The following is a 23,476-nucleotide window of genomic DNA, read 5'->3' on the forward strand; positions in this document are numbered from 1 at the left end:
TGCTATTTTCATTTTTTTTTTTTTCCCCTGCTCATTTTACAAGGAAATAAAATAAAAGCCATATTAAAGAAACTTTACAATCAAAGTCATGAAATACCAAGCTCTAATCCCTACAGCAAACATGACTAAACTATTACAGATAATAAATTAAAGTTAATTCCATCCAGTGATTTACAAAGCACTGTTTCTACTGACAAAACAGTTGTGTCGTAACTGTCAGAGCATTAGATTGAAGTTCATACATTTTGGTGTATTTATAATTTTGCCTTCTGAGCACTACTGGTAATACCTCTGGACCTAATAACATGAAGGGAGTTACAAAAAGAATGTCTAACTGGTTGCAGCTGTGACCTTGTATACCTGAGTTATCAGAAGCTCCTAACACAAGAAGCAAGTGGGAAACACAGCAACACTAAAACTCTCCAGTTGTTAACAGATCAAGCCCTAAAATCCTAGTTAACGTACTGAAGATGTGTGCTCACTAGTTGTCATCCTTCTTGGCTGAAAACTGGCACCAAGACAAGTGAAGGAGGTAACCAGAAGACACTGAAAAGTATGGCAGACTCCAGAGGGGTCAAATCAGGCTGTGACCCTCAGATATACTTCTGGTCAGATCAAGTATACAGCTCCATGTAGCAGATTGGTTTTTTCAACAAAGAGGAACTGGAATACTTTTGCAAACCCTCTTCAGAGTTCACAGGCAGAGCCCTGCGCTGTGTACTGGGCTGCTTAGCAACTGGCATTTCTGTGCACCGGTCAGGATCAGGTCAGCAAGGCCAGAGATTAAACTAATGGTGACTTTCCACTGCTTTGGCAATGGACAGGAATCTGTAAACTCTCTACGGTAATCAAAGCCAGCTTCTAAGAATGATTCTGTCCTTGAATTAACCAACGTAAACTAAAGATTAGATCCAGCCTTCTGATAGCAAGGGAAGCTAACTAAAAAGCTTTTTTTGCTTATCTATGGCTAAGCAAACCCTTTCCTGGATCTAAAAAGTTGCAGATTTTTTCCTTCTAAGAACTACTCACGCAATGGACTCTGCAGGAAAAAAGAAAAAAGAAAAAACACTGGAAAAAGAAATAAAATGCAAATCAGAATCCAGTTAAACATTCCTATAGAAATAAAGACTAAAGCTCTAAGTAAGCTCAAATGTGTAAGAGAAACTTCATGTAATTGTACACATGTAATGAGCACATTACATTCATGGTAATTAGATAAGTTCAAGCTCAGCAGTGCATAGGAAATTACAGAAAGGTTTATTTTTAGATACTCGATAGTGAAAAGTCGTGGAGCACAAATCAAATCTGCAGCGCATAAGAGACTCTCCTGCATTGACCCACATAACTTTCCTCACTGGGCCTCAGACAGACCACCTCCTGGCACTGATGGCTACATGGGATTTTCTCTCTCTCCAGATGCCTTATTTTACCTTACATTTTACCAGCCAGAAAAAAAATCAGGAGTGGACAACTGCAGCAGGGAGTGCTGTTTTGTTGGAAGGGGGTGGGGAGGAGGGAAAAGTTGCTTATATTTTTTTTATACCACGCAGTCTCCTACCAGCAATTTTGCCTGAGGGGAAGCTCATTAGTTGCTATAGCACCTACTCTAATTGAGATACAGGAGATATCTCATGTATCACCAAACACAGTTACTAATAGCTGTTAGAAGAGAGATGAGCAGGGCCTCCCTCTTCTGTTGCAGACCACTGAGCCTGAACAGGTCTCCCAGACTCTTTCAGCATGCTTCTACCTGACTCCAAAATAATCTCTATGGGGAAGAAGGACCAATCATACCAGAAGAGCTGCCACTCTGCAACAGACTAGAGAGGAGTACAAGAGTAAGGAGTACAAGAGTAAGGAATACAGAAGAAGGCAGGCTAAGATAACCAAACCTTCCTCCCTGGGACACTCCTGGACCATTGGGAGGAGAGTTCCCACAGCCTTTGTGAAGAAGGATTCCTCTCATATCTAACCAGTCCAGCTGCAATACAAAGCTAAAGCAGTGCTCTCTACCGAAGGGGGAAGTTGCTGCCCAGTCACAGTGACTCTTCCCTTCCTTAAGATTCACTCCCTGTCAGAAGTCAGGCTTTTGAAAAGATTAACAAGACAGTCACAGAATCATTATCTCTAAAAAGTGCAGGACGTGTGGCTATGGAAATAGTCAAAGTAATGGCAGAAAGAACAGATAGAAACAACTAAATTTAATAAGATAAAAACATAGCCAGCCTCTGAGTTCCATCACTCTTGATAATTATTTTAAATTGATAAGAAGTTTTATTAGCTTAGAAAATGCAGTGTTGCTTCCTTCATTCTGTTGAAAGAACTATTCAAAGCAGTGTGGATGGAGAACATGCACACAAGGTACACTATTTTTCAAATTTTAATTGTTTGAAAGCAGTGGACTACCTTTCCTGTTCCCTATGGGGTGAGATAGGACTATAGTAGTGGAACCTAAGCTTCACTTCTGACCAGTCTTTCCAGCTCTCACTCTACAAAGCAGGGTGTGAATTCATATTTTCTGCTTATCTGCATCTCTAATTCTTTCTCCAACACACACACACACACACACACACACAGGAGTACAGCCAGGGCCAGAATTTGACCTCTGGCAATTCAGAAAAATCCAGAAGTTCAAGAAAAATGAAAACAATGGATAAGGCACTATGAAATCTACACAAGTGAAGACAATTAAAATTAGGGACAACTTTTGCTCACTAAGAGTTTAGCCCCCATATATGACACAAATTGCATCTTAAGTATGAGAGAGCACACTTCAAGCCACCCACTTTGCAATTTTGAAAAATTAAGGACATTAACAATCCTACCACAATAAAGTCTGCCTTTTGCAAATGTTTAAATAGTTAAGTTCACAATTTTAGCTGCTGCCTATATTTTCTTAAGAGGAACATCTTTCTGTCTGTGCTGCAAGGCAGACGTATCAGGAGCAGATAACTTCAAAGGCCTCCAAGAGACATCAGGCATTTTTATCAACGCTGAGTGCAAGACTCTTCATTGTAAGAGTTTTTTGGGTTTTTTGGTTTTTTTTTTTGCCAAGTCCTCCAGATATTCTATTGGAGATATGAAAGGTCTGGAAATTGCCACGGCCATTTCTGCTGTCTTTATTTTAGCTGTCCATAGAGAAATAACTACTGTGCTGCCTCTTACCAAGAAAAATCTAAACGCGCTCACATGACAACATTCATTTTGCACTCAAATATTGTTGAAATGCCAGAACTGAAATATTTTACTGCACTTACTGCTCTTACACATGCTCCTGTATCTAAGTACATGACACAAAAGTGAGATTATTTCAGCACGGTAACAATTGGGCATTAAACTTTTCTGATGCTCATGTAGTAAATTTGCAAGATATGCTCCAGAACAGAAAGAACCATGGAGTCCTCCAAATATTTGCTACTTCCCATCCCCACAGTACAAGATCCACATCTGAAAAAAATTCCCTTTGTGAGAAGTTTTAATGTAATATGTTACTGTGCAAATGGAAGACGCTGTAATATAAGCAGGTGTCCTGCTTTCATGAGGAAGCTAACCTCCACTAGAGTGGTAGACAGATAGGAATAAGGATGTGGTTAAGTTATCACAGCTTAAATGAGATTCATTGACTCATTTTTTTTCCCTCCAATCTCTCAGTGTTTATTCTGAAATTTACAAGTATCCACACAGCACACAACCCATGATAGTAAACTGAAGAAATACTAAAGGCGTATGAAAAAGGCTTTGCATACACTTTCAAGTACAATGAAATACTCTGCGTTCCTGCAGTTTCACACTCACAAAAAGTGGCACAGGAATGATCATGAGATAAAACGAAGTGTAATTTGCTTTCACCTCCACTATTTATATTGCTTACCTTCATTAACCGCATGAGGCTTAATAATGCAACAAGTAGAGTTTGTGAATTTTGCACTGTTGGCTGGTCCATGACCTCCACTGGAGGGAAAGAACAACTCCAGCTCCTGAAAACAATTGCAATTGAATTCACTTTAGTTTTATCTAGCTGCATGCATGAGCTTTCATCATAAGTAACAACATCCAAAGTACTCATAGTCACAGAAAATTATTGATTTTCGCGCTACAAATGTAGGTTATTTTAAAGAAGTATATCTTTCACTCCCTGGCAACATTATGATTGCTACAATCATAAAAACATCATTTGAATGTTTCTTGTAGTTTTTTTTTTTCCCTTTCTGCTTCCACAATACAATCTATTTCCACTCAGAACATTCAAAGTGCTGCTACTGCTGCCACAATCATTTGGCAGATGAAGCATTCCCAGATTTCTAAACTCTTTCCTCAGAATTTTTTGCAGATCTACTCCCATATACAGATTTTAGCTTCCCTCTTTTCATGACACATTTTCCTCCACTTAAGCAATAACACTATGAGCACCCAGTTTTTCCTTATACAAAACCAATCTCCATCCCACCTGCTTACAACTATTTTTTTTTTCCTTTTGTATTAAAAAAAAATCTTCACCTAAAATTGTTGGCTCCACTCTCATGACTTACAGACTCTTATCCCTCTTCTCCCCTTCCCCCCCCCCTCAGTCTTAGTGAATGGAAGATGAACTCAATTACTCTGATTTCTGAGAAGAATCAAAAGAACCTCTTTGTTTCCCATTACTTCCTTTCCTCCTGCCATCATTATTCAGTCTTAGACTACAGCAAGCTTGACATCCAAGCTTCTTTCCTCAGTGATTTTTAGTATTTTTTTTTTTTTAACTGTTCACTGCCAGCTTCATGCTTTTTCCATACCATTTATTCACATAGCTTACACAATCTGCCAATAAATATTAGTCAAATGCTTGAAACACAGATTCCATTTAAGACCTACTGGTCAAGTTAAGTAAGAGAATTGATGAATTTCTATTTAAGGGAAATAATAATATCCTGGAGATACTACTACCAAATCCATCTAATTTTTTTGTGTGTAACACTAAGAGCGCCGAAGGCCATTTCCTGGAAATGTCTCATTTAATTTACTAGCTCAATTCAGATAGAATAAACTTAACTATTTCTCAATCTTCTCCTCATGTTACTATGGCAATTCCTGTAATCCTGACTTGAACAATTACACAGTTTTCACTGATGGATCTTTCAACGGGAAGGAAGGTGAAGTGTTTTTATTTTCTGTTGGTTTTTTTTTTGTTTGTTTTTTGTTTTGTTTTTGTTTTTTTTCCTCCTAGCAAGCAATGCCCATTTTGAGTGCCCATAAGGGTTAGTTTCCTACATCCTTATTTTGGTGACATGCTGCAACCCTCAAAGACCTTGTTCCATTCTGTTAACTAATGTTCGCTCTAAAAGCGGCAGCGAGAAGGAGACAACAAAATACTTCAAGAATTTACCACTTTCTTTGGTCCATTAAATGCCAGAAGAGAAAGGTATCTAAATAATGCTGAAGAGTAGGATAATGAAGTGACAAACAAAATCCAAGTGATGCCTTAAAAAAGCAATTTTTTTTATTCATACCTAATATGGAAAAAAAAAATGTCCTACAGAAAGAAAAATAATCTCAAAGTACACCAGGGGCCTACTTTGATTTGTCATTGCACTGTTCTACTCAACTGCTCAGTGTATAGTACATCCATTAGATGTAGTTGGGACTTTGGTTTTCTTTCAAAAGAAATTTCATTTAGGTTCCTCTATTTTCTATTTCTTTTCAGGAAAGCTTCTGCAAACTGCAACCAACTGGTTTCCATGGCAGCTGCTATACAAGCAGATAGTTCTGCACCTATAATGTTAAAATACTTAGAGGCCTATTAAATTCACAAGTTCAGTTGTTTTATCAGAGAGTGGTATCAGCAACACCACAAGGATGCCTACATCTGCAAAAGTTCAGCAATACAATAATTTTAGTCATAAAAATACTACACATGAGCAGGGCCTTCAAACTGTTGAAATGTAAAGAGAACTACAAACTTAAGCCAAAGCACTTAATTAAATTTCCAATCAGAATCTTATGCTAATACATACTCTGTCTCCTACACTCTCAGGTAAAAAGTTGGCACAGCAGGTCACTGCAGCACATAGAAACAAAGAAAAACTTTTCCCTTTGTTCATGAAGACATCAGTCTACTTAACCAGAATTACGAAGACTTGTTTAAGATTCTCCTTCATAAGAATTCAACTTCATCCAACATCTTTCTGGATATGTATCATTTCCACCAGACTTGCCACCACAAGAAGTATTTCATGTCCAAAACATGACTTGTCAAAACAAAAGGTGTGCAGAGAGGCCCCATAGGCCATGCACCATGCAGACACCTGAGCATGGTGCTTCAAGCAATGCCCAGGCCTCACAGCAAGTTTCCCATGCCCTGCAAACCCACAGCAGCTGCAGCTACGCTCACCACTAGCACATCATTGCTACACATTTTCTAGTACATAAACTGCCAACTACCATGAGGTATCCCTCAAAAGAGCAGATCTTTTTCAAGTTTGTGCTACTGCAGCTGTTTCAGGGTAAAAAAGAAGAAAGACCGGGATCCCAGAAGCAACAATTATCTTTTCCCTGCTAGTTTAGAGCTAAGATAACAGCGCAGTACTGAAAAACTGTTCAGTAAACTTTACTCTAGCCATTGCTTATCAGCAGATCTACCCAACATCAGTGTTCACAAACACCTCTGTTCTATGGAAATGCCGGTAATATTTAATCACCCAGTCCTAGGGCTTTTTCTTAATACTTTAAGAAAATACAGACTACAAGGAGAAGGGGAACTCTTAGAAGCCAGGCCCACCATATTACCTTCCAGAACACAGAGCAATACAAAATGGTCTGTCTTTTACAAATTTTATATTTACAAATATAAATTTGTAAATATTTTATTTTAAATAAATATTTGATATGCACAATGGGAGCAGAGTTTTTAAGAGGACTAGGCACGTTGTCCTGATCAAAATGTCCATTTATGGCAAATATAAACAAGATTCCTGTTTCCAGACAGTTCATTCTTCCATGGTAAAAGAGAGAATACCTATTCATTCAGAACTCAAATGGGAAAAAAAGAAATGAGAAATTCCTGACCACTTGCATTATCAAATTAAATAAGAAAACTAGTTAAGAAACAAAGTCAAAAACTTACTCGAGCAGCTGAGGCAACTGAATCTGGGCCATGAGCTGCATTTCTTATGCCATCATGTCCAAAGTTTGCTCTAATGCTGTCTGGTTCATCAGTACGAGCCACTGCAGAATTTGCAGGCCCCAGTAATGTTTTCCATTTACAAACTGCATCATCCCGTAAGATTTCCATAGCAACAACAGGACCACTTGTTATAAACTGGAGAAGCTCACTGCAAAATGGAAACAACATATGGTGATCTGGGCTGTAAATTAAAGCCAACGAAAATACGTGACCCAGTAGAAAGGTTCAGAACTCAACTCAGCAAAGACCTGAGCAACCTAACTTTGTAGCTCTGCTTTGAGGAAGATTTTTCTTCTAATTGTTTTGAAATTATTTATAATTGTTTGTTTCTAAATTTGAGAAAATTCCTATATAGAAGATGTAGTGAATAAGACTGTAGTAGGGAAGACCAAGCAAATAAGGACAAAAGCTTAAGGTTCCTCAGATAACTATCATTAGTGTAGATAGACATCTGTGAAATAACACCACAGGCAAAACTCTTGCTTTTTATCAACATACTCAAACAATTACTCAGCCAAAAAAAAAAAAAGTTCTAGATCATCTGATCTCCATCATGGTCAGATATAGCCTGTACTCAGTCTCACTGAAGGGCTTGAGTTTGGACCCACAGTAAATCAGTTGCTGTTGCAGAACGATAAACATGTCAAGCTCAAAGTGATGTACCTACTTATAAAAGGGTTTTGATTGATGGTCTATGTAGAAATCAACTGCTTCTTTTCTGAAAAAGTAAAAAGATGCAGCTTTATATAGATATATACAAAGTGTATATATGAGTACACATATATATACACACTCACACATATAACTCTGAGAATCACAAACTATCATTCATCAACATTTTTCTATTGATAGCACCTTCCCGAGTTGGAAAATTTATGGGGCATTCATACCCTGTAAAAGAAACTACACAGATTGCTCCAGAAGTAATGCCTCCTATTTATTTCCATGGAAACTAAAATAGATACATAGAGTACAATAACATTATTTGATACAGAAAAATCTCAGCTACAAACAGTATTTTTCAACAATTACTTTCATTAGCTGTGCATTTTCACCAATGATGAACCAGAGCCTGCACGGTACTCTTATCAAAACTCGTGCCAGCAGAGGTGACCTACTATTGCTGTCAGTGTTGAAATGCACCACCCACTGTCAAACAGCAAATGTGGGCACTGCGAGATCTCCAGAAATGTTCAGCAAGCAACAGTGAATGTTAATGGGCATCATGCTTTCCGCGTGGAAAAATTCAATGACACACCTTTGCTTCATCTGTATTCTCACGTCAGGTGCCACTTTATCAGACTGCCCCTCCGCTGCCACCTGTCACACAGCAACGTGTAAGGAATACTGGTGTGAAGGTTCAGTCTCCACCATAGTAAAACAGGAGGCATTACTTTTGGAGCAGCACTCTTACATTTAACTTTGTCATATTTAGCATGGTTAGAGGTGTAACTGACTCCTGTTCACAATCCTGATCTGGGAAGGAAGTCATCACTAAAACTAAGATTTTCAAAGTCACTGATGAGCTCCACATTCTTAGCTTGGGAAACAAACACAGCAGAAACACCCTCCTGACAAGCTATTCACTGTTACATTGCTTTGATCTTTCAGTTCAATTTGAGTGTATATGTCAGGTAATGAAATCTGGTTTTAAAGCATAAACAAACAATTCATCCGCTTCAGTGAAACCTATTTCCTTATTGGGGCTAGTGTTTGATGACAGTGAACAACAGCATATTGCATAATCTGGTTTCTACTCAGTATCCACAAATGTTACAATTCCAATAGGTAGCACAACCCCTCCAGATTAGAACATGCTTTCTCATATGCTTTTCCCTTTTATAACTGAGTTTGGTCATGCACTTCCCTCAGGGAAAAATCCAGTTACTACACACTGTCTGCTCCCATAGCAAGGGATTTCCATGAGGAGAGCTCAGTACTTTTTCAGGTAAAAAGAGGCCAGCAAGCACACAAAGTGTACCTGTACTGCAGCTGTTATTTAGTCTTAGTACCTGAGTACAAAGATGGCACATCAGATGCTGCAGGCTAAATGCCAGAATATTCATTACTAACACAGCATGACGGCCCTCCCCAAGCTCTGCACTCCCACAGACATGCCTCCAGTAGCCCTGTGCTCAGTTTCAGGGTCCATAGTGCAGACCCTCCTTCCATCCACCTGTGAAACATCACTCTTTGGCTTTTCACCTTGCCACTTCCTGAGCTAGACAGCCCACCCTCCTCCCTCCTTTTTCTTGAATTGCTCCTCATGCAAACTCTTGCTACCTTCACTGCTTTTTCTGCATGACAACAGCTAGAAGAATCCATGAGAGTTTTCAAGTTTAGCCGTTATCTTGCAACTGCAGCTTCAAAACTCCAGTTCAGAAGTGCAGGTTTGGACTTGCTTGCTTTCAAATCCCACCGTGTACCACGTTCTGAAGCTGGAATTTGCTGAGATGGATAAACTCTTGAAGCAGACTAGCAGCTGAAAGCAAGCAGTAATGCTGATCCCCCAGTCTGCGTACAAAGCTCATAATCAAAGCAGAGATGCATAGAAACTGAAAGATCCCCATCTGAAAAATTCTTTCTGAAGGTAAAAAAATGTCTCCTGAAATTTTCTGGTCTCCACAGTTTCACTCACTTCAAGCAGCTCCCTTTACTGAAAGACACCACCTGAATATATTTCAAGTAACATGCTACAAGTCAGAACCAAGTCATAGTAACTGTCATCTGCAATGCAACTTCTCACATCTTTCTTCATTTGCAGTCCAGACCTAGGCCTGATATTGCCAGAGGCAAGAAATAACCTCAAGAAGTACCTAAAGATAATTTAATTTCCCTGACAAAGATTTTAACAATCACAAATTTCTTCTTTGAGGAATCAGAACAGCTGTCTGCCCATTGGAACCAAACAGTTCCTGGTTGGTTGCTTCAAAAACAATGCTAGTCACAGGAATACTTGCACTCTCAAGCTCCAAGTTTTTGCTTACAATTCACTATTTCATCAGAACATCCCTTGCCGAAATTAATTCACCAAATAATTTTGGAAAGCAAATGGGGGAAAAAAGTACACAAACAGATTCCATACTGTCATTTCTGAATACAAAGAAATATTTCTGGAATATTTTTTCTGTATAAAGTTGAACTCTACTATTCAGTTAAGAATTCCTATTGCAAGAAATACAGAACTATGGTTGTGCTGTATAACTTAGCTCCTTTTTCCATTTCATCTCTTGTTACTGTTCTGCTTTTAAAGAAAGGAAAACAGTGTTCACCAGGAAATAACAGACTCAACTCACATGCGATTAACTTCTGTGTCTAGATAGCTGACCTATCAAAGCAGGTATCTATCCTCACTTTTGTATCTTGGCTATAGCTATTTTTTTTTTTTTTTTTTTTTTAAAACAGAGGCATAAACCAAGCTAACAGGGATTGCCAGATGAATGTCAGTAATATTTTCTTCACTGAAAGCAACAGATGACGATGCTTGCTTGAGTAAGTATGCCAGATCTAGTAGAAAATTTTGGCAAAGCCACTGTTCCAGCATTTTAAAATGGCAATAGCAAGAAACAGTGTATATGTTATGCAGAGAAACTACAAATACTCATACATCATTTAACTAGATTTAGTACTGAGGCTCAATTTCACACTTAATAATCATTTTCAATTTTACAAGACAAGCAGGGAGTTTTATATAGGCAGTAGGCAATAAAAGTTTAATTCCCAGTTTCCATTTCCTTCAAATCACACAACTTGGCTCAATAGTTCTCCAAGTTCACTGACACTGAAACAAAGAACCACTCAACACTTGAGAATCAAATATCTCAGACTGCAGGAAAGCAAGCCAAAAAAAAAAAAAACCCGCTGGCTTGAAAAACACTGAATTGTAAGCCAGCATTGCAAACCTGACTGAACTCACAAAGTGGAGTTGTTTGAGAGAGCATCTGGGACCAGTCTCATCAAACACTGTAGTAAGTGAACACAGACATAAGAAGAGGTGCTCACTTTTTTTTTTTTTTAATTAGTATTTCAGAAAGAACTTCAAGGTAGGATAAAATTGTTCTTGACCTCACAGAGAAATCCCAAGGAACCATGAAAATTGTACTATTTAATACAGATAGCTTTTCTTGTCAAAGAGATGTTGCATATCAAAAGGCTTGGCAATGCAGCAACTGAGAAATACCATAATAATCTTGGAAAACTCTTGTAGAGTAAATTAATCATCTTTATGGGAAAGCATTTTGCAGAGGAAACCATAATCTTGTGGTTGAACGAGACAGGTGGAGAGCAGCAAAGGGTGCAGGGGGAGCATTCAGGGAGATGCACCTGTTCAACCCTGCAACGTGATCAAAAGATCACCTGCTTTGCCTGGGTTGCCTAGTTATTAAAAAGCAAACACGTTCAGGCTTCGGGAGCACAAATTAAGACAATGAATTTACAGAGAGTGAAGAAACCAAGTACTTTTAAGACAACTGTGTTATAATCTGTAATATGGCTTATATCAGGAAGTTACAAGGTGAACACATGCAGAGAAGTCATTGGTGAATGTTACTGAATTGCTGTAAAAGTAATGCTAGTCACCTTGGATTCACACAAATTGTTTAATCACCCATACTCATTTGCACAAAGCTTTGTAATACTTTATTTTCTGTATGTATTTAAAAACCTACACATTGTTATAAAACAGATGAGCCTTCCCTTTATTACTCACTGGAATGGATTTAATGTGTAGAACAACATGGGATAAACTTCAGAGAATGGCCTGAACTGCACGAATAGTACATACAATAGAGCTGACCTTATAATTTCTTACCTTGAAAGCACCATCATTTTGGCCTTAGTTATTGTAAATCCTGCATTAATAATGATATCTACTAGTTCTCCAATCTTTGGTGTTGCATCAGGTTTAATCAAAGCCAATGTTCTGAAAGAAAAGGGAGAGAGATACAGCCAACATTACTTTTCTTAAAGAATTTAGTGTGCACGTCGAGTTTACGCTCAGATGGAGAAGCACCACAGAAAGACATTCTGCCACAGTCAAGCATTCTAGTCCCACTGTCTCACCAATTCCTATGCTATTCTTCAATGTCTGTGCAAGGCATTATTCCAATGAGAATAAGCTTTGCTTATTACAGTTTCCTCAGCTTTCTAAAGCCAAGTCAGCCCATAGCGTTCCATCAGTTGCCATTTACCAGCTTCTTCCCTCACTCTGAGAGCAAATAATCTGATCACTTCTTGAAGTGGTGCGTACCTCTACCCACAGTAACGGCTACCTTTCCTAACCCAAACCTCACAGCAACTTTTCACAGCCTGCTCCTGAAGTTTGGTTCTTCTCTTTCACACATGAAATTCCTTGTATTCTCAACACTTGCCTGCTTCCTGATATTCTCAAACTGATATTCTTCCCACAGAATCCATCCAATTTAAAACCTACACTTTTTAAGCAGTTTGTCCACGAGATTTTATTCAGTGATTTCAGTTTTAAATATTTGAGAACGATAACCTCAGTCACACAATTGTGCCTTTAGCAAGACAGAAAAGAACACTTTCCTAGAGCACAAAAGCTATGAGGAATATTCAGTCACAAGGAATTATGAGATACATATTAAATTTTTTGAAGTACATCTCTCTCATGCTGCAAAGGTAGTTTCTCTATGCTCCTCACTCCCTGCTTTGAGTTAGAACATAACTCATTTGTTTCCTTCTCCCTCCCTACGCTCTTTCCTTAAGTAATCATTATATACATAAAAAAAAAATCAAGCTGATCAACTTCTGTATTTAGAAATATTACTTAAAAACATGCGTCTCCTACAAAAATCAAAAGGAAATGATTATTGTATTATTATTTTAAAAGTTTAGGAGGCCCCAGTGACAAGAGGGTCCAGTTTTCCTTCATACAGTACAAACGCTCCACAGTATATGAGTTGTGTGCCACGGTAGCTGACGCTGATAATGGACACAATAAAATGTCAGGAGATAAGGTATTATTTACTGATCGACCTCTGTATTCTAAGAGAGACAAAAAAAAAAAAGTCTCAATGCTCTCCCCCACATTTTTGTTTTCAAGTACATTCCTATCTTTTCAACAATTATCTTTTTATACTGTACATCCCCAAGGCCAGGACAGTTTTATTAGCGTGCTTTGCATCAGACCAAGTACACCAAGCACTAAATATATTATTAATCAAAAGTAACAAGCAAAAAGGAAGGTCTGTAAAATATCATTTTCTATTTGCATTCATCTTGTGGTGAGTCAGCTTCAAATGTGCTCAGCTTACAAATCAACAGATGATTTATTCAACCCTGTATCTCTGAAACTGTCTCTGTGACAATCCTGAAGAGCTCTTTCACTCTTTCCATCTTTTTACACTGTTTCTAATAACAAAGGCTTCTCAAGATAGATTTTTTTAAAGCAGCACCTCAATAAATGACAGGTAAATAATGGCAAACTTCTCTTTTTATTTAGCAGCATAAAAATGAAAAGCAACCCATAGGTTTGCAGCAGTATATTCCAATGAGAGCAAATATGCTGAGGATACAGGAGATGGATGAATTTCTACTACCTTTATTACCTTACCTTAGGCAACCAGAGATTACCAGATGCTTTGGGAATGAACAGGCTATCTATTTTACAGCAAACGTTAAGGAAGAGAGGTGTCAGAGCAGAAAACAAAGAGGGAAATTTGAATGCATGCAACATCGCATGTGAAATTAAGAGAGAGACATAGATGACCTTCACAGCTCAGATACCAATGCAGATTTCCACAAGCATCAGAAGGCTTACATACACAGATCAGCGGGGAAACATAACACAGGAAGACTTGTTGACTAAAGGTAGAGGCAAGCAATTATAAGAAATTGCATTTGAGTAGTCAGCTGAGCCTATGCTTCAGTACATCGCAGTCCAAACCAAAAATGATTTAACCCTGTCTTCATGCCAGAGAAGGCTGACCTCAGGGAAGCGTGCTAGCATAATCCATGTGGCCATAGCCTGACAACATTTCCCAAGGATTTAATAGCTCCAATTTATTTTGTGGTATTATTTATCATATGACAGAACGTGCCATGTGCATCAAGGCACATGGAGGTGAGCAGTTGTGTGCTAGGCCAATGACAAGCATACCTTCACACAATGCATGATGTACACCCTGGCTCAAGAAGCTCTCAACTTTCTCATTTACCGTGATCACCAAGGATCAAATCATTGAATAAAATCACCAGTGAAGTTGACATTTCCCTCTGGAATTTTTTTTTTTTTTTAATCTATGCTATTACACAGGCTGTTCAGCACAAAGTGCTAACACTAGAAATAAACAATCCCTTACACTTCTAATTTCAAGCTTTCCAGTAAAACTCTAATTCCCAGCAAAGTGCAATGAAACATTGCTTTAAGTAGTAATTCACCTGGAAGACACTAATAAAAACCGCAATGAGCAAATCTAACAAAGCCTTTTAGCTAACATCAGTGTATAAAGTGTGTAACATCTCAGTATGAGCTTCTCAGAAGCAAGCAGGGCAAGAAAAAGTGTAATTCAAGATGCTGAAGCCTGTTCCTGAGATTTGATAAAAAATGTCTTATTTTTAGCTTTAATTAGCAATATATTTTTGTAGTCTTACATGATGCAGCCTGCAAAGTACTTTTTGAAACAATTTTAGGTCTAGGAACAAAGAATGAAAACTCATCCTGATTGCTTACATTTTCAGAACGATTGTTTGACAGTACTCCAACAAGTGCTAAAGAAAAAAAAAAACAACCAGGAGATGGGAGCTGATCAAAGAAATGGTGCACAATTCATGTTGTAGCTATGCTTGTGAGACCTACTTATTAAAAATAAGCTACAGTACGTGCAAAAGTCCTATGTCATGTAGGGGAAGAGATACTGATTATGTCAATGACACACCCAATTTAAAGAGACTGAGTATTTCTGCTCAAGACACAAGTTTTCTCATACCATTTTCAAAATCATGGATATTAACTGACTTTGAGTACAGACAACTCAGAAAGTACACACTGCTCAGGCAAGTGTTTACTTCAGGTTACAACTGCCCAGGATCACAAATGGAGGACTATACAACAGAAGTCACTTTCTTAAAGCAGTGTTTCTTTACACAGCGTGCTCTAAGTAAATACATGCTTACCTACCTGTCTTATTTCCTTACACTGGCCTCTTACCATGTGTTTCACACCTCATGTAATTAGAGTGACATTTGCTGGCTCTCCTGACAAGAACAAAGGCCCCTAATTCAAAACATTCACTTTTTTCTTCTTATGTACATTGCTTACTTTCCCTCACAGGTCTTTTCTGAGCTTTGTCTGCATGCATATTCAGCAGCCAGAGAATGTACCTCCAAAGCTGAGATAAACAACAGATTATCCTGTACAGTATAAAGGCAAGGAAAGACAGGAATATTTTTCCCCTCATACAACATCCACAAAATTATTAGCAACATTCCAACTAGAAATTATTTTTAGGAATTAAGTGCTGCAGAAATCTTACTAATAATAATGTTTAACTAATAACTGCTTTAAATGCTGTGAGGACCAGGCCAAAAAGACAAACAGTCCACATGCAGCCATTTTGCACAAGGATTCCTTTAGTATGACCCTGTTTACCCAGTGAAAGCCACCTTCTGTGAAGGAACTGGATTTTGAGGATATCTTGCCTGTTTAAGACACCTTTCACTATGTTCCCCAGGGCCATTCTGAATATGTAACATCACTTGCATATTTATGTTATCTTTCAGCTGACATTCCTAAAATGTTTTCCAAATAGCTTACGTCATAAATTCTCTCCTTCCTTTTGTAGAGCACCCCCTCTCCAAGGACCACCTCACTGACAAATCTGTGGTGTTGCTGGCTATACAGTGCTGCTGTACAAACATACAGCTACACTTATGAGAAAAATGTTCCACTTTATCACAAGCCACCTTTTCTTATTATAAATCCATCAGTACCAGGGCTTATGCAAGTTTAGGCAGAGCATGAAACATGCAGCAATAAAAAAATTACACCAAGATAAAACCCATAAACAAGACAGATGTAATCTACTCAACACTCCAATGAGAAACAGAGAGCAGTGTCATACACAGAAGTCCTTCTCTGCTATTCTCCACCCTCTTTGCTACTCTTCCACCATTTGCAACTCCAGACTGAAGAAAAAGCACCAGAAATCATCCTTCTGGAAGCTTCTTATGAAAACTTATTATGGCAGTCATTTCCAAGGCAATGTTTTTGTGAGGTTAGGACAAAGATGCATGCCAAAACTTGCAGCTGTTCCAAAGTGTCCAGTTATGCTTCTTCAAAAAGAGTTCAAACTAACACCAGACAGTGAAAGAGAGCAATAGAACTGAACAGGGCTCACTGCAGCACCATGCCTATGAAAATACTCTATGAACTTTAAAAAAAACAACAAAAACCTGGAGCAAATGATCCAAATTCACTAATTCCTGAATTCAGAAATTACATGCAGTGCAGGCAAATCAGATTTAAATTTCTCTTAGAGTACCCTTATCGTCATTCTAAGTTTCTCCTACTACTTTTGTTCTTGGATGGGTTTTTACCTATTAAGTTTGTCTAACATACAACCACATAGGTTTTATTGACATTCCCACTCCACAGTTCTCATCCTCATGCATGCATAGTTTATGAAATGCTGAAAGCATTCTCAAATGAAAAACCTCCACAGTGAGAAAGGCAGTAGAGGATAGGAATGGCCACTCTCACTCCAGTCCCTACTGCTCTGTTACTACTGATAATACAGGGTAGACGTGTTTGATAAGGTACTAGTTTTCTGCACTGATTGCAGAGAGGCAGTTTGCAAGATTGTGGCCCAATATCCATTAAGGTTACTACATCAATACTGCCCTGAGAGAATCCACAAATCACAAGAATGCTACTCCTACCAGCCCTGCAAGAAGTAACAAAGCTGAGTTGGAGCTCATGTTTTCCTCCTCCACCTCTCCTCTTCAGAGAGATCTGGAGAATGCAGCATCAGACACCGTGGATAAACTGGCCTTGAAGATGTATCAGGTGGGAGGGATAATGGTGGGTTTGCCTACAAGCAGGGAACTTCTTCCCTCCAGCTATCAGTATGCCAGATGACTGCAAACCTCATGCAGACTTGTGACTAATTCCTCCTTTTCCCACAGTACAGAAATCTTATTTTCAGCAAAGAACAATTACCCCAGTCATAAAGGAGGATTTCAAAAGAACAGGTTTTCTTACCTTTCTTTGCGGCTCCCTAGCTTGCGTGCTGTATATTGATCTCCATAGTCCACTAAGGAAAGATGACGAGAAAACACAGTAATTTTGTTGCCCACAAACAGATCCTCAAGGTGTAAGCTCTCATACTTGGTGCGCTTTAAAAAGGTACGATGGTTCTTCACATCATACTGCAGACAAAAGAAGAATAGAACCATAGAACCTTCTACAGCAAGAGATCTAAGCTGTTGGCAAACTCAACATAATTCTTACTTTTCCTTCAGAAATTTCCATAGCTCTGTGGGATTGAATCTGATCATTAAATTGATTTTATTCTTAACCCTTTGAACTTGCACATGCACCAGGAATGCTTAGAAGATAAACGGAACAAATGTGTAATTTTAAGTGGTCTCAGGGGGATGGCTGTCTTTGCAGTTTTTATTTTATTACTTACTTGTGCTAATTCCAACTATGGTAAATGGTTCACGTTCCTAGTGGCTAACTCTGCTCAGTCTCAATCAGAATTCCCCCTAGCTGGTCTGTGCTGTTTCACAGGGCAATGGCTTGAAGCAGTAGCAACCATAATACAATGCTGTGGCAGGTCTTGTCTTCAGGGGACTGTTCCAGTGATATTACGCTTTATTTGGCTGCATATAACTCTGAATTAGGGATGGATGGATGGCTGCAGCACTACGTTGAGAAGTTCTCACTGCCTAGAGCTGCAAGCTGAAATGCCTGTCAAGACGATTCAGCTACATATCAACATTCTGAGCAAGAAGGAGGACATTAATGCGCAGTTTTCTGAGTGGACTGCTAAAGCACAAAATACAACCTCATGAACAGTTTCTTCTCTACTACACATAAATATTACAGATCCCTTCAGTCTCTTAGAGAAACAGAATCTCAGGAAAGGAAAAGTTTTGTCCTCTTTAGACCAAACTTTTTTTTTGATACCTCCTTCTATAAGCAGGATTCCGTAATAAAACCATCCTTAGCCCTCACCTATACGCTCTCAGTGTTCTTCAGTTTCAAGAAGAGTCCTATTAATTGAATCAAGCATTAAAATTCTTAATATCTCAACTAAAAGCTTGATCATACCTTCATTGAAGCACAAACAGTTCCTAGAATGGCACACCCCCTTCTGCTTCTCTCTTCTCAAGCAGAAGATGAAGAGGGAAGAAAAAACAGGCATCTATCTGTATTAACAAATCCTTTAGAGTGGAATTTTGTATCTGCCTAAAATATCTTTTTATAATACAAATGAAAAGTCACAGCAGAAGAAATGTAAGATGGCTTTGATTTTTTGTTTGTTTTCTCTCTTCCTTCTCTTATGTATATGTAACAGTAAATTGTCCACAATAATTCTCTTGGAATGTGTCCTTTTCAAAAATTTCTTCTTTATTTTAGGAAATCTCCTCTAGAAAGAGAAGTTTGGATTTAAAAATTCTGCATGAGAGTTAACTGTGGAAAACTTGGGTAGTTGGGGATGTCTCTTTAAAGTACTCAGTCTGATCAGAAACAGTTGCTTGCTGTCCTTGGACAAAAACCTGTGCTGCTTTCTAATGTCTGCAAAGAAAGCTGGAAACTTGTCATGTTATTTCCACTGTATTTTTCCTCCATGGGAAGGAAGGAAATATGAAGGAGCAAGAAACAAATGGAAACCTGAGAACCTCATATAACAAACATTGAACAGCTCTATTCCACCCTCAGCTAGAGCATTACAAAGGAAAGCTGCCATTGCAGAGATGGGAAGGGTGATTGTCAGCTCTCTCATAAGCAGAGAGAAGCTGACTCGTGTCCATTACCTCTCTTCTCCAAGAATGCATTAGAGGCAAAGTGAGTAGCTGCCATCTCCTTAGGAAGATACAAAAGATCCAGAAGAATTTTGCAGTAACCAAAAAAGAATCACCAGACTCCAGATAAGTTTTAGAAACCATAAATAAATCCAGAAAATCATCTTAAATGTAATTTCTGTCCACAAACTCACCCCCAAACTGAACTTGCAGAATCGCTTCAGCAGAGATACTGTAGGCATATTTGCTTTTTTAGCAGTTATATTGATCTCACAAAGTCCATGCAAACTCATGACTGCATACACACAATACTGCCTCAACCCTGAGAACACGCTGGCAAAATGTAGGAACGTACCAAGTCATAGGCATTTGATGCATAAAGCCCAAGAACACCTTGAAAGCTATGGTTTTAAGATATCTAGGAGAAATGAACAACAATTTTGTCAGCCTCCACATGGTTGTGTAGGAAGATTATTACGGCTCCTGACTGATTAGCTCTGATGTCTCACGTAAAAAAACCCTCACGTTTTGACAACTGTGCACACACATATCATACAAATAACTAAGTTAAAAGGGACAACATCACAGTAGAGTTTATTTCAAGAGATTATCAGTAAAAAGCGCACAGTGCATCTCCTCACAGGTGGGTACCATGGTTTCAGTAAATAACAGTTTGGATAAGAAAAAGGTGGATTCGGATAGTTCTGTTATTTCTGTGTTTGATATTTAAGGCAAGAAAAATTTTTAAAATATATTGAAATTAATACTTGTGAATATTCAAATTTAGGCTATTCTCAGACCTTTACATCCTCATTAAAATCTAGCAAACTCTAGTCAAAAAAATCACTAATTCATTCCTAAACGGAAGCACAAAGCACTGGCTATTTTACTGGATTATCAGTACAGGATTATCTGCACTATATTTCTTGCTTTAACCTACTATCAATTAAAAATGAGGATTAGTTAAATGTGGCACAAGTCAGAAAAGTCTATGCAAGAACTAATAATGGAAAAATTTGGATTCCACTCGCAGAAACATCCTTCCCTGCTTTAAAACCAACATAGTTCACTGTTTCCTCCACTTTGATAGTTGTTGTTTACAGCTAACGCTTCAGAGACTTGTAGAATTCTAACTGAAAATTGTTCTTGTTAAGGATCACCTTCAATTTGTGTTTCTCATGCAGTAGGTTGATGCTGCTGAGTTCCAAACTTAAATCCAATAAAAGATTAAATGAAAACAGATCTGTGAAAATGAAACTCTCCAAGCTTAAGACAAAAATCATTAATATGGAAGCTCTTGCACATGCTCCACTGTGAACTACCACGCTTTTCTCTATTTCTCAAACTAGAAGAAAAGCATGTCTTCAGCTACAACATAATTACCGGGAAAAATAATTGGCAGTGGTTTTCCATTTTATAAGCAGTTTAATTATTATATTTAAAATCCCTGTTTTTTATTCTTACCATTTCAACTGATCCATCTTTTGGATAATACAGAAGCTCATAACGCCGAAAGAGTGAAGCATTTGGGTCATACCATTCAGCAGTGAAAGCATATCTGTCATCTTGACTCTGCAAAAACAAAAGGGAGGGCTACTGAAGTAATCATACGTGTAATAAATAAGATGTACAATTTTGTTGCATTTGTTATCAGAAAAGCAAAAATTGTTATTGGATGCACTTGCACACCCTGCATATCATCATTTGATAAATACAGCTGGTGACATCTTTTCACTTGTTACACATCACCCTTTAAGTGATGATAAAAACAATATGGCAGTTTTCCAGGAAATATCAAAACTTATTCTGATTCCACCAGCCATGAAATCTGGACTTTTGTAGTAGTTCTTGTGAGACTTAACTTTGTTACATTGAGTCAGGGATTAGACTTACCTTCATTTGTTGAAAAAGTGTGCTTGTTCCCAATTAAAATACTGAATTTTGTCATATTTCCCCACACAGATTACAGGAAAATCACTTTCTTTCTGAGCTGTGATATCTGAACTTCTGTTAATGTTGAGAAAAACAGAACTAAGGACAGTAAAGTGATTCAGGAGTTAACCTCCTGAAATGTATATAAAGCATAAACACAAACTGAATGCATTTACAACTTATTTCCTGCTCCTCAGAAGCATGCTTTTAAAGGCAGACTGCAATAATTCTAGATCTGTAGCTACACACTTCGTTCGCCCTCACTCACCCTTGAGGGAAGCAAGCACAAAGGCAATGCAATCCATGTGGATGTGCAGCTCTAGCACCTCTTAGTGGCATATGTTAGCTATTCTGCAGTATGCAGTTGATAGCTGTTAGGTGGAGTTGCAGCCAACTAGGCCTTTTTGTCATCATATTTTAGAGAACAACAACATTTTAATTGCTTCAAAGACTTCCCACTAAGAAATGGGACAGAAAGACTTCACGTGGGCTTCCATGACTATAGAAGTAGGTAAAAAAAAAAAAATCATAATCACTTTTGTGGTGAGTGAAAGCCTAAAGAAAGAAAAAGAAGTCCACAAATCTGTGATCTTGCTTTTGTTGTCAAGTGCATTTTTGCTTCAACATCTTCAGCTTAAAACTGACTTAAGAGTTTTTCCAGGTTACAGTGAGCACAAGCAGCAATGAGAAAGAATGAGATAACAAATCATTTCAGAATTTCACAGTGTGATGGATAATCAGGTGTAGGCAGTTAAAAGCATCATGCCTTACTGTCAGCCTCTACGGTGCCCCTCTGCTGCAAAACAAATACAGGATCCTATCAGGAAAACTCACCCAGTGCCATGTGAAGGCTGCAAAACTCTTATTTCTAAATGCAGAAGTTCATACAGCAATGAACTCAATATTTGTACAAGCTACTTTAGAAGTAACTTGCAATATCTCTACAGCAGACACTACAGCCTTTGACATTATTTAAGCACATCTTTTAGGCACAGAATGATGCACAAAAGTTCCCTGCAGACTTACCCTAGTTTCTGATCCTTACTTAAGTTAGTCGTGCTTGTGTTTTCATTGCCACTGCCATCATTCTAGATAAATGTAAGCCAGAATAAACACCTTCCTACGGCAAATCTCACACTTCGTTTTCCATATAGGCCTGTTCTTGACAATAATGAGGGCTAACAGATAATAATAAATGACTAATTTCAACCTTGTTCTTAAATGCACTCATTGCTGCAATACAAGACAAAACATTGACTGATGAATTTGACCACCACCTTATAAAGGATGCATTTTATATAGAACCACAGTGAACCGATAGTCTGAAGAGCTTGTCTGAAAAGAAAAGCAGTTCTTGTTCCTGGAGTATTAACTACAGAAGAGGACTTCTGCAGAAGGCTGCATCAAAGTTCATTTTCTGAGATCTTACTCAATGCCTGAGCTTATTCATTTCTGTTATTCAGCAAGCTCTACTGCTTGCTTTGTATTTATATACTTTATATTAGCTGAATGACCATTCTGTGTTATCTTCTTTTAGGATGGTAAGCAAACCCAAGGCAAAAAGACTACTTAGTCTTGGAAAGTGCCACAGAGACTACACTCTCAATGTACAGCAATGGAATCAGTAGGAAAGTTTGAATTGATTGCTATTTTATACCTGAAAAACATGTAGAGCTAGTAGTTTTCTAAAACAATCATAGCGAAGAAGTCTGTACATGATTCCAGGAAATGGCTGAAGCGTTTCAGTTGCTAGTAAAATCCCATCAGTGTGAACAGTTTGATTAATAACAGAACAAGGCAATCTATGCATATCATAACAAGAACTTCTCCCTTTGAAACAGTTTCCATTCATTTCATCTCTCTGCTCATCACAATCACACGCAGTCTCTTCCTTCATGGCTATGCTACTACACAAGCAATAAAACTTAATTTTCTTTAGTTTTCACATCAGCGGAAAAAATTCCAACATCAGAAAACCCAGAAGTAACTGCCTGCTTTATATTTCAGTACCAATGGTTTTAAAGTTGCTGAATTCAAGTTCAATTTTTACAGGCTCTTTTCATTGTGAAAACCAGCGTATAAGAAATCAGTGACATCAGAAATTCACCTAATGTGAAGATGAAAAAAATAATCTTTCTTCTTTCACGGGCTGCAGAGAAAAACGTTTTGATACACATCAGGTTTAGCTAGCTTGGTTTTTCTTACTTTATATTTTTATGCATGAATATGCAGTAGAAGTATGGTTTCTATGGTTCCGTGCTGATGAGAAACATTTACTGAAATACAGCTGAACTTTTTTTTTTAAAAAAAATCAAATATTGTATGTACATAGTACTGAAAGTGATGTAAGTAGAAGCAGCTCTCAGCTAGTGTGGGGCTACATTCTGGAAG

The 23,476-nt window shown here is 38.0% G+C and overlaps 1 protein-coding gene across 1 annotated transcript in view; it reads right to left on the minus strand.

The window, feature by feature from the left end:
- The window catches only part of NME7 (NME/NM23 family member 7), a gene marked incomplete at both ends in the record, with an annotated part of 58,629 nt that extends 37,577 nt beyond the window's left edge, over positions 1-21,052 (minus strand). The window contains 7 exons of the mRNA XM_079549881.1: positions 3,872-3,977; positions 7,103-7,310; positions 7,830-7,880; positions 11,973-12,083; positions 17,385-17,551; positions 20,618-20,746; positions 21,047-21,052. Coding sequence (XP_079406007.1) covers positions 3,872-3,977; positions 7,103-7,310; positions 7,830-7,880; positions 11,973-12,083; positions 17,385-17,551; positions 20,618-20,746; positions 21,047-21,052 — 778 coding nt within the window. The remainder of the gene's footprint in view (positions 1-3,871; positions 3,978-7,102; positions 7,311-7,829; positions 7,881-11,972; positions 12,084-17,384; positions 17,552-20,617; positions 20,747-21,046) is intronic.
- Positions 21,053-23,476: the final 2,424 nt, after the last annotated feature.

This window comes from Tetrao urogallus (genome assembly GCF_951394365.1).
Source record: "Tetrao urogallus genome assembly, chromosome: 1".
In the NCBI taxonomy this organism is placed as follows: domain Eukaryota; kingdom Metazoa; phylum Chordata; class Aves; order Galliformes; family Phasianidae; genus Tetrao; species Tetrao urogallus.